Below are 17750 nucleotides of genomic sequence, written 5' to 3' on the forward strand. Positions count from 1 at the left end.
AAATTTAATACATTTACTAGAAATACCGTAGTTTAAATTATAGTTACCGTAGTAAACAGATTTTCTTTTAACTTTTACAAACTTAAAAAGTTTACTTAAAAGTGAACACTGTATTCTCCTTTATGTTAAACTTAATTCTCACGTTGCATGTTTTAGCACTTACACTGCGATTTAGCTTTGAGATGCTAATTAAAGATAAGAATAAAAGTAAGTTTATTGTAGTGATATTAGGAATGCTATTTGTTAATGTAGGGATGACACGTGTTGGCTTTGTTCTTTACAAAGTGTTACAGTGCTCTCACCTGGACAAAGCTGACCATGATCATGTTTTGTTTTTGTTGTTGTTTGGCTTCTCTCTTGCGCATTCGACACATTTGGGAGCAGTTTATACCCACGAGTAAAACATAGGGACATTCATGTTTTCTCATTAACATTGCTAGCTAGTGCATTGACAGTCTTACGTGCATACATTCATGGCTGACACTTGTTTTCCCAAAGCGTATGTGTGTCCCTGTAAATCGAACTCAAGAACTATCTACAGGAACAGGTGTGCACGCCTGCGACCTCAGCTGTCATTCTCGCATTTGACACACTATAAATATTTCTTGTCACGTAGCTCAGCATATATGCACTATACGTAAAACTGCTTTAGGGTACAATGACAGCATCCCTCTCTGCAAATATCACGCACACGAGACACGTTGATAATTGCACTTGATTGGGGATAATAAAGGGTACGTTGTGTTCAAATAATTAATAGCAAGTGATGACATTTTTTCTTTTGAGCTGAGGCTCGGTAGAAAATTGATATTCACACCGGATTAACTTGTTTCCATAACTTCCTTCCTCTCTTTCAACAGAACCCGTGAACAACTCAACTGAGCACATGAAAGCACTCCGTCTGTCTGCCGTGACCTCACATCAATGGGCGGGGCTAACAACCCTCAAGCGCATTCATTCATATCTTTCAAGCGGCGGCGGACCTGAAGCGCCGTCGGGAAGAGACGTTGAGGTAAGAATATAAATAAATAAAGTCATCTGTTGCTTTGTATGCTGTGCAGATATAACTAATGTATAGCTTCAGATTGTGGAGCTCGTTCACCGGTAAGTAAGTAGGTGAAAGTGCACCGGCGCACCCCCACGCTGTAGCTATAGTTGTTCTGGTGTGACAGACGTACAAAACCAAGATGATACAGGAAAGCAATGCGGTTTCTCTTTGCAAAATTGTATTATATATGGTGTGCAATAGGCGTTGCGTTCATAATCGCACGTGTGTTGACATGCTGACCTCCAACAGCACCTGGTGTATGTTGCACAACGGGGTCAGTAGGTGCCCGGGTATGCGAGGGCATCTTTCCAAGTAGAGGTCAATTGAGAAAGGTGATCAGATATTGTTATTCACTATATTTGTGTTTACAACAGCTACTGATTGATTGTAACAATAGCTCGCCTTTTCAAAGTGATACCGACAATTTATTGTTTTATACATATTGTTTAACCGTGTTCAGTTCACAGAATAACGTATCAAATAATATTTCAAATTCAAGTTATATAAAAAAAACATTTTCTAGCATATTTATTGATCTAGAAATGTGTTGTTTTGTTGAAGTTATACTGTGTCAGGTGCAACAAGCTGTCGTGTTCATCATTAGGCAAATGCATAAAAACATAGTAACACTCGATATTTCCTATTTCTATCCTATGCGTTTCTACTAACACACTGCCTTTTATTACAATAATATTTCATATTACCTTATGTTGTAATTTTTTGATGCGTAATGGCGTTCAGCGCTGTGTATTATCATTAGAGGCGCGTGCTTGAGCGCGTGACCTTTTCCCTAGTTTTTATGTGCACCGGCGCGTCACGTGACCGCCGCCGATAAGGGTGGTGAAACTTGAGTGCGAAAACATAGCGCTTTATTTCCAAAACATGACCTTCACGAGCTATACTATATGTTTATTACACGCTTGTTATATGATGATTAAAGTTTTATAAATATTTATAATGACGCACTTTTGTAAATGTAACTAATTGTGCTCCTAATTGGGGAAGTTGGGACAAGTGTGAAGGGTTTAGGAGCTGACATACTTTGTAATAACGTGCTAATAACCTGATATAACTTAATAACTTAAAAAATATATATATATACAAATAACAATGTCTTTAGGTGACCTTGGCCTTGGATGTGTACAGTACTGGATTCAGAATGGTCCATTGATGTATGTTAAAATAATAACATTGATGATGGAAATACACCGTAGAGGAGTGGTTTTTGTTGTGGTATAAAGGAATCTGTTTAGTTGGCTATACAGATTAGTGGCTTGCTTCATATTTGTTTTCAAGTTCAAACCACATGGGTGCCTGTGGTTGACTTAGTACTGCACACTTTGGAAATCTCCCAATAGTATTTGTGTTGGTTGTAATTGAAATGTGTGGTTTTGTAGCGCAACCGTTGTTCAGATCTTACATAAAGTTGCCTAGCGAGTTTGGGGACAAGAACAGTCTGTCCTTCAGATCAGATGAGAGAGTGCCAAGGAAATACATACTGCCATGGCTGACATACACACACAAATAAACATTTGTGGTTGTTAATAATATGGTCATTTTTAATTTAGACACAATTGTAACTGCATTCTTTAAGTGCATTTTTATTCCGGATAACGCTTTACTGTAGAAGGTATTTACAATGATATTCATTTCCAAATGCACTTGCTCTGAATGTTTACATCATCTCGTCCTACCAAGCATGGTTTTATTTCCACAAGGTGATATTTACAATATAAACACTTGTTACAGTATTAAGGTCATACATTTCATCAACAGTTCTCTGTTAAGTCTGGAGGTCATATTGAACAGTAGATCAAATCTGAATAGACTACAATCACTGCTTTATTACAACAACATATTATGAAACTTATATTTTGCATTACATTTAAGTACCATGGTTTTGGCATGTTTGTTTGGACATTTACCATATTATGCCTTGACTTAATAATGCATGATGTAATCTTTGCAACACCTCGGTTTTCCATATAAATACTATAGTAATCATTAAGTATACTTCTGGGGTCCAAAAGTCTGTGACCACATTGCATAAATCTGATACCTCACTTTACCACGGTGTACTGCAACAGTGTTTTTGTAAGGGTTCTAACAAAGTACAGACAAACAAAGACTCTGTTCCTGAATGTCAGTTACTGAAGTTGGTTCCACATTTATAAGTATACCTACTTTCTTTTCTTGTCCTCACAGCAGTGAGAGGGTCCAGTCAAAATGGCAGAAGCTCACCAGGCGGTGGCCTTTCAGTTCACTGTCACTCCAGATGGCATTGACCTACAACTGTGTCACGAGGCCCTGCGCCAAATCTACCTGTCTGGACTTCACTCCTGGAAGAAGAGGTTCGTCCGCTTCAAGGTGACTGCCCACTTGACCTTCATATCAGACAGAGCAAAGAGGGACACAACCAGACTTAACAATTATTTACTATTAGTTATTTATTTTAATATTTAATCTGATTTATTTATGTTACACACTAATGTCTTTCAATTATTTTTATTTGGGCTGGTTCTAATATAAATACTGTTACGAACTGCTCCGAGACTCGAAGATCTAAATGCAGCTTTAATAATCCAAAACAGTACAAGCAAGGGTCAGGGCAGCCAGCAAACAGGAAAAACCGATAAAACACAAAATAAATAAATAACAGGGAAACTCATGAAATGCAGTGTAACACAAAACAAGACTTTGCAATGAATGAAAAAACAAACCAGGCTTATGTAGACAGAAGTAACAAGCTAAACTAGACACAGGTGAGAGTGATCAATATTATGAGTCCAGCAATGGATTATGGGAAGTGGTGTGTAATGTGTAATGGCAGTCCGGGTGATGGGGAGAGTGCCCTCTTGTGGATCTGCAGGGCACTCCATCTGGTGATCGTGACAAAGAGTGTATGTGCAATTATTTTAATAAGATCAGCATGTAGTATTTTGGATGAAATTTTTAGTTGATTGACAGTCCCCGTGAACCGGAGGTTGTGTTTTTACTTCCTTATTCTGACACATTTCCGAGTGAAAAGGAATTTCAAAAGAGAAAATTAGTGGGTGTGGCTTGCGTTTTTCACTGCGAATTGATTGGACGTGTAAAAACAGCTGTTGCATTGATTTGGAAATGGAACTGGCAGCAGACTGACAGTTGAAGGGGAGGAGTTAACGGATGCTCCGGCCAAGCCGTGTAATTTACGTCATTTGAGATGGATAGTCATTTCAGGGCGGAAGCGCATTTTCAGATTTTAACTGAAAATTATGAGGGTACATAAATTTTAAAAAGAAATTACCCACATTGATAAGCTATTTACTATAAGCACTGCAATATTTCATGAAAAATAAGAATTGTCATTTTTAATTTCACTGCGACTTTAATATATGTGTATTATCTGTGTGATAATTATAGTATTACAATTTGTGTTTCTGCAGAATGGTGTCATGACCGGGGTCTATCCAGGAAGTCCCTCTGGACTCCTCGTTGTTTTGACTGGTTACATGTCAGCCACCAAATACGCCAAAATAGATCCTTCCCTTGGGCTGTTCACTAAACTGTCAACACATTTACCAGTCAGGTAAACCACCTTTGATCCTGAATGGATCCCCGTCTATAGACTTGCATGCCTTAATACGTTATAATTGCCTTCTACTTCTAAAGTTTGTCGTTAGAAACACATTGAATATTTTCCTTACTTACTGTAACACTAATTTTAACCTACGGAGGCCACCAAATTGTTTTTCGATGACATCAGTCAGTTATACGCACAGCGTATTTGAGCTGAACTCAAATATTATATTAATACAAAAACTATATTTACTTCACCTACACCTGTAGATGTTAGGTGCTGTAATAAAATACATGTGAAAAATGATGCTACAAAATAAATAATAAACATGCAGTTTGTTGTACTTTTATACATTTTAATCTCATTGGACAGAAATAATACATAAATATATAGGCCTACACAAATACACAGAAGTTTAAAGGGGTCATATGGCGCGAATACGTGTTTGTCTTTGGTGTGTTATAAGTTGCCCGTGCATGTATTAGACACGTAAAATTGAAAAAATGAAAGTGTGGGAACAAAAGATGCATTCTATCTAAAAGCGAATGCTCACCCAGACCTGCCTGAAACACCTCGTGTAACCACACCCCCACAAATCTACGTCAGTTCGTGGTATGATTTGACTAAGACCGCCCAAATGTATACGCAAGTAAGGTGGGCGTACCTGTCAGTACAATTGCTTTGGAACCTGATGTTCCAAATATGGTAAGAGGCGTCACATTTCCGTCACACGCTTGCAGTATTCGACCAATCACTACGCACTGCTTAACTGGCCAATCATAGCACAGTTTTTTATTTCACATTTCTATAGCAATGCCAGTGTTCATTTATTAAGGCATACAAGTCTTTGTAGACGGGGTTCTTTGTATATGTGTTCGGAGAGTATATACTGTAAATCAACACGGCAATACATAGTAAAATAAATTCAATGTGCGGTATATGCGTGTTTGTAGTTTTTCCACCAAGTGGGAGTTGCCAAAGACAAACTTAGACATTGAAGATTAATTGAATTTTACCGCTTGCCGGAAGAAGCTGGCACAACAAATACTGAGTATTGTTGTCAAAGCAATTCAAAGTCCATACACAAAGATAAAGGTTTGGCATTATTTATGACTTGTCAAACAAAACATAAAACATCTTGTTTCCGTAGAACTGGATATCCCTAGATAGATTTACGCCCGTTTATAAACCACATATAAATCATTTAATTGCTTTCACTAAACAGTGCATGGTGTTTACAAGATGAACTTAACATACAGTAGTTGTTATTTAGCACCACACAATGTTGAGATTAAAATGACAACAACTACAAATAGTATATAGAGAATGCACAATTCTTCTACTAGATAATATAGTTCATAGCTTGTAGGCTGTTTATAGATTTTTTATTGATGGAGGTCACAGGTGTGTGTATTCATCTAGTTTACAAAGACCGTGAATGCAGCCCATCCACTCAATTTATAGATAGAAATATCCATTTAATAGTTATTTTAGCAACATGAAATACAACATTAGTATGTTTGCTCAAATTGTGTTAACATGAGTAGTTTATTGTGAACTTTCAATAAATATCATAACCAATAGTTTTGTTTCCCTGCAGTAAGTACATAACAGAAGAAGGGCAACGTATCGCCGGCGGGGTTCTGGTTGGAACAGGACTGTGGGTCACTGTTATTTTTGTTATGAGGAGCGTCCTCAAGTGCCTGCTGTCCTGGCACGGCTGGATGTTCGGTCAACATGGGTCTTTGTCTTTTAAGACGAAAGTTTGGTTGGTACGTGTGTCGCTGAATCAGAATCTATCAGCTAACAGCTCAGACAGAGGTTTTGTCACTAAGTCAAATATTGATTTGTGTTAATGACACAGCATTATTTCAACACTGTTTAGTTATTGTTTGTTATTTTGGAGGTTTGGGCTATAAATTGTGCATAAAAACTATTTACTATAAAGTATTTGTTTTCATATCAGATGGTTGACGCTTGACCTCACTTTTATCCATTTAGGTTTTGGTGAAGGTATTTTCTGGGCGAAAGCCGATGCTGTACAGCTTCCAGAGTTCGTTGCCACGGTTACCCGTGCCTCCCATAAAAGACACCGTTAGGAGAGTGAGTCAAACGTTGACGGTCTAGACAAATATCAAATACAATAAAAGAAGAATTAAAATTGTAAATCTCTCTCGGGTCTTCTTTTTTTGCAGTATCTTGACTCAGCCCGTCCCCTGATGGACGATGAGCAATACAAACGTATGGAGGGTCTAGCAAAAGACTTTGAGAAGAACCTGGGCCCCAGACTTCAGTGGTATCTCAAACTTAAATCCTGGTGGGCCTCCAATTACGTAAGTTTACTAATATTATATTCATACACTTCGAATGGCTTGTGGGAAAATCTGAAGAGCCATAGAGGATTTATAGTCTGATTATAAAAAACTCTTAGCAACCAAATTTACTTTGAAATTAAGATAGGAAACATAAAGCTTAATGTTCCTTTGTTTGAGATTCCTTTTATACTTTTTACGTGTTTTTTTTCAACTCATCTTTTCAGGTCAGTGATTGGTGGGAAGAGTATATTTACCTCAGAGGTCACTCACCCATCATGGTCAACAGCAATTACTATGCAATGGTGAGGCTACATCAATTTTGATACTGAAGATAATCCAGAATGTTTAGCATTTGAACAACCGTACACCTCTATTCGGTTGTTAAGTCTGACGTCACGCAGCATCATTTATGGAAGGTCATATACTGTTTCCGGGTCCAAACGCTCAATAAGATGCTATAGGCAAACAACAAAAAAGGCTAATATACGCTAATGGCGAGCTGTAAAACTATCGGAAAACCACGATCCTAACCTTTATCTTTATAACGAAATCCCACATGGCCAGTCAGTGATTCATTTTTCAAAAATGGATGTTGGAGATTCCGTAAGCTTGGAGACTGTTGTGTATACCGTGAGTTGATAAATGCTCCGCTTAAATATGTGGTGTGAGTAAACACAACAGTGCTCATAAACAGCTGTTTAAGCTGTAGCCCCGCTTGAAATGAATAGATGCTTGGACCTGGAAACGGTATTCTTTACGTCACCACTTAACAACCAAATAGCGGGTCACGGCACTGTTTTTTGAGGGTGATAGTAGTTTGCTGTTGTGGTTAAGGCATGCGAGTGGTGGTTGGCAGGTTGCTGGTTCGATCTCCACAAGTTGGGAGATGTTTAAATTATGAACCTGATCAAGACGTTTAACCTATTTTTTTCTTTTTGGGGGGGTGACTTTAAAGTTGCCATCACTATCATTATTTCTTCTTTCTTTCTGTCTTTTTAGGATTTTCTGTATGTGTTCCCCACTCATCTTCAAGCCGCTCGTGCTGGTAATGCCATCCACTCCCTCATGATGTATAGAAGAAAACTGGACAGAGCGCAAATCAAACCAGTAAGTCTTGAGTCTCGTTTATATTTATTTATTTTCACTTAACAATTTCTACCTTCAACCTGTTAAAGGCTAACGGCCTAGTTTTAGCACTGCAAACAGGTGTCTGAACAGAATGTTGGTCTTAAATTTAAAGGGACAGTTCAGTAAAAAAAATCATAATTCTGTCATTGTTTACGCTCATGCCTTGGGTCTAAACTCATATGACCAGATCCATTTTTTTTTGTGGAACACCAATTAAGATATTTTGTAGAATTGTTAAAACTGTGAATGGTTGTTGGAGCTGTCGTGAACATGAAAGACAAACAAAAGTGCATAAGTACAAGTAGCCCAAACTACTTTATTCATCATACACTGAAGTTGTGTGGAATACAATATATTTCACGTCTTCTACAGCCGTATGAAAGCTTTGTGTGAGGAAGCTCTCAAATCTCATGACAATGACATCATGACGTCAAACATCCATGAGTCTTATGGCCATTTTAATGGTGCTTTTTTTTTGACATGCTGCAAAATATCTCCTTTGCTCTGTGAAAGATAGTCAGTCACGTTTTTAGTCACATGAGTCACAGAATTTTCCATTCCTTTAAACATGTGCTCTGTTCGTCCGTTTGGTCGGTGTTATATATGGTTCAGTGACTGTGAAGTAATTGGATTACTTGGAACTTCAGTTTGAACATTAACGTCCTCTGAAAGCTGAAGTTAATATTATCAAGAGGACTCTGCGACACTATAGAAACAGGTTAAGAGTCATGGACTATAACAGGGCTGTGCCCCTTCTAATGTCTAATGCGATATTATGTCTATTCAAATGTAGCAAACAGGAAGCAGAATTAAAATTCATGTGGGAATTTAGAGATAAAATGAAAGAAACAAAATGGAAGTGATTCCAATAAATATCAAATTTATATTACAACTCACACCGTCAGAAAATTGTGAGTTGATTGTTTAAAAACTTTCTCGTTTTATTTGCAGCCATTTTTAGTTTTTTTCATATTATTTTTATTTTCCCCTAACCTGTTGCAGCTTTGAAATTTACACCTATATTAACATTTTCAAAACTTCTCTGTTTTATACGACCTGTATGGTTTATTTTCCAGTCACGGAAAATAATGTGTTGAATGCATGTTTGCTGCATTTTTAATTCCTACTTTATAATTAACTAATTCAACACAGTAGATGTATGTTGAAAAAGGCTGTTTGTCATTTGTATAATGTCGTCGTAGTCTCTCTCTCTCTCCCTCTTTAATTTTCTCTAACCCTCATGTTTGCGAAAGAGCCCCCGTCCACTAAACAATCTTCTGTTTTGTTCCTTGCACCCGGACGTTGCTGCGTTTGCTATGTGTTCTCACATGACACGTGCAGATATTCTTGCTGAAGGATTGTGTGCCGCTGTGTTCGGCACAGTGGGAACGGATGTATAACACGTCACGCGTTCCCGGGCTTGAGACAGGTAAGAGGAGGAGCTTGTGTGCCACGACCCGAACCTTTCCTACGCTCCATCAACTCCAGCAGCGTCATGAAGACTCGACCTCAAGACTACAGCACAGGAGACCGTGAAACTATTGTGCTTATTGATTTACAGTAGCATTTGACCGATATGGGTTTTGTAATATCTAGATTGCAGGGTGGACAGTAGCAGATATGAGACTAATATAGTGTTATCTGATAGATGTATTCGCAGGGTCAATCCACTGATGTTACTCGTTGTATTTTAAAGGAATAGTTCAACCAAACATTCAAGTTTTCTTGATTCATACATCCATTTATTAATTAGTTTTAGGCTAGTCTCCCAAAATGGTTTGGGTAAAAATACAGTTCAAACCTATTGCAATTCCAAATCCAAAAAATAAGTCAAATTTACATGCGAAAAAAAGGAAGTTTAAGATAAGCCACCATGAGCCCCCATTTGTTGTTGTTGGCAATTTTTTGTTGCGATTCCAGAAGATCTTAACAAAAAAACGGTAAATGACTTCATAAGCAGAAAATACATTTTTATTTTAACAAAACATTAGGAAAAATATGATACTATTAATGTATTACAAATTCTTATTCAAGTCAATGTAAACAAAATAATGGGGTGTTGCAATTTAATTTAAATATTTTTTAATGTTATTTTCTTATATGGGATTTTTATGTACTTGCTCAATAATTCTCTTTTTAACCCCAAAAAGTTATGGAATTAAAATTGAATTTCAGCAAATGTCAGCAAAAGCACAGTTTCACGTTTATCTTACTTTTTGCTTTTCTTAATTTCACGTACATAGTTTATATGAATACTGTTTTTGTTTATTTGTAGTATATCGACCACCCTGATCTCTAGATCTCTGAAAAACCCATGTTATGCCAAATACAATGTTTTTTTATGTTATATTTATCAACAGCTATACTGTTAACAGAACATAGCAAGCAGTTTGATTTATATTTGAATACCAAGTCAAACTTGAATTCTAGCCTTGTACACCATTATGTAACTGTGCTGTTAGACTGAGGCCAGTCTCGACGTTGAATTCATCTCTCCTGACGGTTCCCCACTTCATCCTTCTTTATGTTTCCACTTCTGTCTAGTTTTCCATTGCTCTGTGTTCTTCTACAGGTTTCCCTATAGTGGTATTTTGGGTTCATTCCTTGTTTTCTTTCCGTATACCTGACTCTCCCTTCTGCTTCACAGCTCATGGTTCTTAACACTATCCCCATGTGCTCATCTCAGTACGAGCGTATGTTCAACACCAGTCGAGTTCCAGGTGTTGAAGAAGGTATAGCAGACCTCTCGCCTGCTTTTTGCGCCTGCTTATTTCACAACTAATTGAAATAGCTGCTTGTAACCGTAGTGTGTAGTGTTTGGTCTGTGTTTGTGATTTGGGTTTGCTTTTAATAGTTCACGCTATCACTGATGTTTATTGAGGAAGTGTACAGTAATTGAAATTGAAGAAGCACGTACACATATTATTTAATGATTAACCTGTTAACTGATAGGTGAATGGAGAGCAGGAAATGTCGTAAGGATTTACGCATGTGCCTATATGGATTTCCAATGAAAGAGTCTATAATCCAGTTTTTTTATTGCCAATCATTTATAGTGTAGTGAACCCAAGATGTTCAGTACGTTTTGTAATCTCCTGAATAAAGATTATGACCAAGTGCTTGTTTAAAAGCTCATCCTATCATATTTCTTGGAATGAGACTGGTTGTAAAAACAGACATACAGTATTTTTGTTATTAGGCATCCCTTTGCAATATAATATACATTTTAAAACAAAATAATATATTACAATATAACTAACAACTTATTAAACTATATATTACAACATTTAAATAAAAGGACCGATTAAATGTATAGGCAACGAATTTCATGACCACCTGATTGTTTATTATAATGTAAATCTAGCGTAGAGAAACAACCGTTTGGTATATTTTCTTTCTCATACTTTTTCACATGTCTTGTGCCACTCATTCTCTACTGACCACCATAAATCATTTAACCCTCAAAAAACTATCAATCTATTTTTACGACACATTTTGCACGATTTGGAATGCACGAATAATATTTTGGGGAAATTATTACATTGCTTGAGTTTCGGTCCCTCACGTCCACGTTGCTTCGACAGATATTCTTCAACATGTAAATGAGAGCAAGCACATCGCTGTATACCACAAGGGCCGCATTTACAAGGTGTGGATGTTTTATGACGGACGGTTGCTGTTGCCACGGGAGATCGAGCAGCAGATGGAAAGGATCCTGGCTGACAAATCTGAACCTCAGCCAGGGGAGGAGCTGCTACCTGCCCTGACCGCTGGAGAAAGGTGAGACACCCGGTTACCGGTTCTCACTAGCTGGGAAAGAAATACTTTTGGGTTGTTTCCAAGACAGATGTGACCAGTCTAAAGCCAAGTGGGATATTCCTGTTTATGTAAGAACCAGCTTGGTCTGTTTTGGATTTTTGTCATTTAAACAGGCAAAGATAAACAGATATAGACATGGTTTGTATGTAGTGTAAAGACAGTACAGAAAATATAAAGCTAAACATTTAAAGCTGTATTGCATTAAATTGTTGTCACATGATCTTACTACACATTTAGTTGGTGTCCATTATAGTTTTGGTTTCAATATTATTAATATTTTGATTAGCTTTTATTTTTAGATTTTGTTATTTTCCTGTAAATTTTAGTTTGATATGTATTTTTTTATTTATTTTTATGTTGTTTTATTTATGTTGATATGTGATTTTAATTTGTATTTATTTTATTTTGGTTTTAGTTTAGTTTTTATTTATTATAAAAATTATTATTAAAATCATTTTAGTGCCTGAACGTAAAAAAAATGTTGCCTTGGCAATAATCTGAAATAAGTTTAAGTTTTTCTAATAATATTTAGGGCAATATTTTATTTGTTTCAATTAACTGAAATGATTGAATATTTTTAGTTTCCAAGTATCAAATGAAATATAAAAATGTCTATTTTTAATATTTTTAAGGTTCGGTGCATTGCATTGTGGGATAAATTTACATTTTGGCCAAAATAGCAGTTTATCTAAGTTTGCATACTGTGCTCCGCCCCAAGTAATAGTAAGATACTATACTTATTAAAAAGCACGCATATGAAGAACTGATCATTTCTTGTTCTCCCTTACCCAGAGTGCCTTGGGCCAAAGCCCGCTCACAGTTCTTCAGTAGAGGGAAGAATAAGCAGTCCCTGGACGCTGTGGAAAAAGCTGCTTTCTTTGTAACTCTGGATGATTCAGAACAGCGTTACGAACCCGACAATCCAGTTCGGTCTCTGGACAGCTACGGCAAATCTCTGCTTCATGGAAAATGCTACGACAGGTGCCAGTGTTATGTCTCTCGCTTATAATTAGCACTTTTGATTATGAAATGTGACACGTTACATTTTTCTTGAGAACGTTAAACTAAATCTAAATATCAAACAGAATTGTTGACTGGGCCAACAACTTTGACTGACCAGTGGCGGGAGTTGAGAGCGGAAGTATTTGATTGTCTGAAATAAAACGCTTCGCCTTTAAGTCACTTATTTATAACTGTTCACTATGTGTTGGTCTTTTATGCTTTAGATGGTTTGATAAGTCCTTTAACCTGATTGTGTATAAGAATGGCACTATGGGATTGAATGCAGAACACTCCTGGGCTGATGCACCCGTCATTGGTCACCTGTGGGAGGTGAGAAACTCATTTGTGTTATACTTATTTATTAACTAACAACTGCTTAAAGAGCAAAGTTAGATAAAGATTTTTCAGATTTCATGTTCATTTGAAATTTGATATATAACCTTTGTAATACAGTATCATTATATTACTTTATGAAATGTTTTCATATCTGTTTCATATATGTTTTAACTTGTTTTATGTCGCAAATATGTAGACATCGTTTACCTTCAAGAAATCCACATATGAAATATCAGTTTAGTTTACTCAATTATGAATATTCTGTTACTCTCTAAACCTTCTGCTTCTTTCAAACCTTTATGGTGTTATATTCCAACTTTATTAAAGTCATAAAAATATGTGTGTGTAGCATGTCTTGTCGTCGGATCCAGTAAAATTGGGCTATTCTGAGGACGGTCACTGTAAAGGAAACCTCCACCCCAACATGCCAGGACCTCAGAGATTGCAGTGGGACATCCCAGAGGAGGTACAGAACAATGTCCCTGCCTCTCAGACACTCCTCTTATTTCATGATGGGCATATTTTATATTCAGTAAAGCCATACTCGGAGAAAGACAGAAAGATATTTGACATTTTCTGCTGATTTTGGGGCAAACGCGATGGCTTTGTGTAGAATGGATTTAAATAACGGATGGTCAAAAATGTGTTATTTAAAGCTGATACTACTACACTTATATTAGTATAAGAACGCATACTGTAATACAATGACATTAAAAATGTTAAAAACAAACAAAAAAGATAAATATAAGATAGCTTCCTTATCTGTGGAAATGAGTTGTATAAGTGGTACACTACACTACAATTTTTACTTAGTATGTTTGCCTATTATGTCTTGGTTGTCTGGAAAAAAGTCAAAATGAAGTGAGTTTTTGCTTTAAACAAACAAAAAATAAATGCCAACGGGCGCATAAATTCAGGGCTGAAATAATCAGTGCAATGCTGTGTCAGCTCTCGGTTTCACTTTCAATTTTAGCAGCGTGTAGAGTTACATTCAAGCTATTTAAAGGCATGAAAAAAATATTTTCACAGGAAAAAAAAAACGTTTAACTATGTCATTTGGGTGGTCAACGATTAGTTTTAAGGTATAACATAATTGACCAAAGGGGGTCTTTAAATTCATGTAACAAAGGGAATAACTTGTTTCTTTTAGTGTCAGACGGTGATCAACAACTCCCTAACATTAGCCAAAACTCTGGCGGATGATGTCGACATGCACATCTTCCCCTTCAACAACTTCGGCAAAGGCCTGATCAAAAAATGCAAGACCAGCCCTGATGCTTTTATTCAGATCGCCCTCCAGCTGGCACACTTCAGGGTAAGAGAGAGAGCAAAGCAGTCATACTGTACAACTATTTGCGCATACACATTGTTTTTTAATGACATTTCCTATCCCTTAAATATATCTCTTTTTTTCTCAATAAAGCATTTTTTTTTTGTTAGTGTTTATTATGCCTTTATATTCCTGGGTTGTCAGAATGACATGAGAGAGTTTTGTTAGGATTTGCAGACATTGTTTTCTTTGTATAGTATATCTAGTAAACACACGTAGCCTACATATTCACATACTCTAGTGCTGCTGTTTACTGACATGTTACTAAGTTAAGATGTGATGCGTTTTATTTTTAGACAAATATGCACACACATGCACACACACTTTGATCAAGAACTAAGGGCCAAGCAAAACAAACATGAAAATAAGAAATAAGATATGACATTGTTTGCAAATAAAAATACATATTGTCACATGATATTTACATCACTTGTGTCGCACTCTACCAAATGAGCTATAAGTATTTCTCTTACAGGATAAAGGAAAGTTCTGTCTGACATATGAAGCATCAATGACACGTCTGTTCAGAGAGGGCCGCACTGAGACTGTGCGCTCCTGCACTGTTCAAACCTGCGATTTTGTCCGTGCCTTGATGAACGATAATACAACGGTGAGATTTACAACGACCCAAAGTGTTGAAATCTGTTGTACAAAGAGTTCTTCTGGAATTGAATACGGTATATACTGTAATACATATCGTATACTGTTACAGTAGTTTCGGTGAAAGAGTTTGAGTTTCTGTGTTGATGTATTCTTTTTTTCACACCGATTAGAAAGACGAGAAGTTAAAGCTGCTTAAATTGGCAGCGGAAAAGCATCAGGAGTTGTACCGATTGGCTATGACGGGGAGCGGCATCGACCGCCATCTTTTTTGCCTCTACTTGGTGTCAAAGTACCTGGGTGAAGATTCAGCCTTCCTTAAAGAGGTCTGAGATCCCACACCATCTGAAATGAAAAGTTTTGGATTGAAGTTTAAAGCTGCAGTCCATAAAACATGTTTTAGATTACAGATTGCAGCTTTAAAGTGAAGTATGTGATTATTTATGTCAAAATACTTAATACTAGTCTCGTTTATTGTGCATGTGTTTAATGTTTCATGGTTTCAGGTGTTGTCCGAACCCTGGAGACTGTCCACCAGTCAGACTCCACTCCAGCAGGTGGAGCTGTTTGACTTAAAGAGGCATCCCGAGTACGTGACTAGCGGAGGTGGATTCGGACCTGTAAGTTAAACAGCTTGTTTCTAACAGTGAAAGGTGTCTAACACCATCCTTGTTTTAACTGTTGTGATCGATGACATTTTACAGATGATTGGTTAATATTTTTGGGTAGTCCCACTGAATAAAGTATCATTATTGTGATTGTAAAGACCAGCGTTTGTAAAATAGTTATATATAATTGTGGAAATTTTGTGACTTATGCTATTATTATTGTCAGGTGGCTGATGATGGTTATGGTGTGTCATACATTGTTCTTGGAGAGGACCTTATCAACTTCCATATATCCAGCAAACACTCCAGCCTGGAGACTGTGAGTTTATTTTACACCCTTTCTAACAATTGCGCACAGTATAGACCACTTCAGAAAACGTAAAGAATGCTGGTCCAGAAGAACTTCCTGTTTCCATCACTACACAAATGTTTGAACAGAATCCAACCAATCAAACCATTATAACCAAATCAAAATGTTTGAAGGAATATCTTTTAGATTTAATTGTAAACGTTTGATGTAAAAAAGTGCTTCTGGATCAGTGGTTTACATCTGTAGGCTACATATAATTACATCATTTAAATTCAATAATAATAATATGAACTAATAATAATAATTTATTTATGAACAATTTTTGTATTTATTTATTAATACAATTTTTCTTTTAAGGACTCTCATCGTTTCGGATGTAACATCAAACAGGCACTGCTTGATATCCTGGATCTGTTCCAGCTCGACAACAAAGCTAACAACAAATGATCTGTCACTTCTCGTTTTTCTTTCTGTGCTAAAAAGGGAAATCATTATTCTATACAGTATATTCTAAATACGGGAATGGCCTCCTTTGGCATGTACAAAGTAATTGTTTTTAAAACCAAAGAATGGTTATTTCAATAGGGTGGAGCATGGATTCAGGGCATATTTGATGATACTGTATTGTTTTAGAGGGTAAAGAATGGACAGGCATTGTGATTGGGGAATATCACAGATTTTACGACTGTTTGTGCTGGGATGTGTTGATAAAGTATTGCCTTATATTTACGGAAGGGACATTGGGGGGACTAGAAGAGATCCTGAAAAATTCAAGGAAAGACTGTTGCCTTTTTGTGCTGTATTCAAACAGCTTTGGTTTGGTTCTGCTATTGTGTTATTCAAACTGCATTTTTTCATAGGTTTTCTCAGAATTGTAATTTATTAACTTTCTGTGGCTTGAATTGCTGCTAACACGCTGTCAGTTTATAAAGGGAGGACATATATTTAACACATTAAACACAGAGGTTTGTTTTTCTTTCACTTTTGTATTTGCACATAGTCAAAGTGCCACAACAGAGATCAACTTTTTTCTTTTCTTTTTGCATTGGGCTCACCAGTCGAATCCAAATGATTTAGCTAGTCTGTGAAGTTGACTTGCTAAATGTATTTCTTGTGTAGGATGTAATCTTGTAATACCAACATGAGAATAACATGGCAATGGTTTATTTTGAACAGCATTGGCATGCACTGTTTTAAATAACCTTTGCCTTTTATAGCCTATAACAAATTGGGTATAACCCATAATAGATGAAGAGGTAGATTTCTGTAAATGTTGTTTGTCAGTGACAAAAATGTGTGCTATTTATTGATCGGTTTGTTTTCTCATCACAACATTTTGAAACTGTTTAATTGAACAATAATTATTAATGAGTGTAACAATATAAGTTATGGACTATGTAAACACGCAAACAAACAGAAGTTGTTCTGCCATTTCATCTACTATTTGTATCTTATTTTCCACAGTTTGCAGAAAATGGTTAGACGTAGGATCTGTTCGGCATTGCTAATGTATTCAAAAATATTCCAACACAATGAAAGTGAATTTAAAGGGTGCTTTCTGGTTTATTATCTGAAGTGGGCACTGGAAATGTATGTTGAAATTGTATTTCCTCGTGGATTGTAAGCATACCTATATCTCTTTAGACATGTAAATGTGTGTTTGTATAGAATTCGATTAATTTTTTAATTACTTAA

General features: G+C 36.5%; 1 protein-coding gene across 2 annotated transcripts; it reads left to right on the forward strand.

Moving 5' to 3' along the window:
- The first annotated feature begins 891 nt into the window (after positions 1 to 891).
- cpt1ab (carnitine palmitoyltransferase 1Ab (liver)) lies at positions 892 to 17750 on the forward strand. 2 transcript variants are annotated; one of them, XM_057329215.1, is made up of 19 exons: positions 892 to 1012; positions 3254 to 3415; positions 4474 to 4616; positions 6208 to 6379; positions 6609 to 6710; positions 6803 to 6940; positions 7147 to 7224; positions 7922 to 8029; positions 9392 to 9479; positions 11635 to 11830; positions 12662 to 12850; positions 13096 to 13201; positions 13557 to 13673; positions 14358 to 14522; positions 15013 to 15147; positions 15311 to 15463; positions 15644 to 15757; positions 15972 to 16064; positions 16413 to 17750. In XM_057329215.1, exons 2-19 carry the CDS (start codon positions 3275 to 3277, stop codon positions 16500 to 16502), a joined length of 2328 nt encoding a protein of 775 aa, XP_057185198.1. In that variant the 5' UTR covers positions 892 to 1012; positions 3254 to 3274; the 3' UTR covers positions 16503 to 17750. The 2 variants fall into 2 exon arrangements, with proteins under 2 accessions (XP_057185198.1, XP_057185199.1); XM_057329216.1 differs by lacking the exon at positions 9392 to 9479 and adding an exon at positions 10698 to 10782.

The sequence above is a fragment of the Triplophysa rosa genome, linkage group LG3 (assembly GCF_024868665.1).
Source record: "Triplophysa rosa linkage group LG3, Trosa_1v2, whole genome shotgun sequence".
Taxonomy (NCBI): Eukaryota; Metazoa; Chordata; class Actinopteri; order Cypriniformes; family Nemacheilidae; genus Triplophysa; species Triplophysa rosa.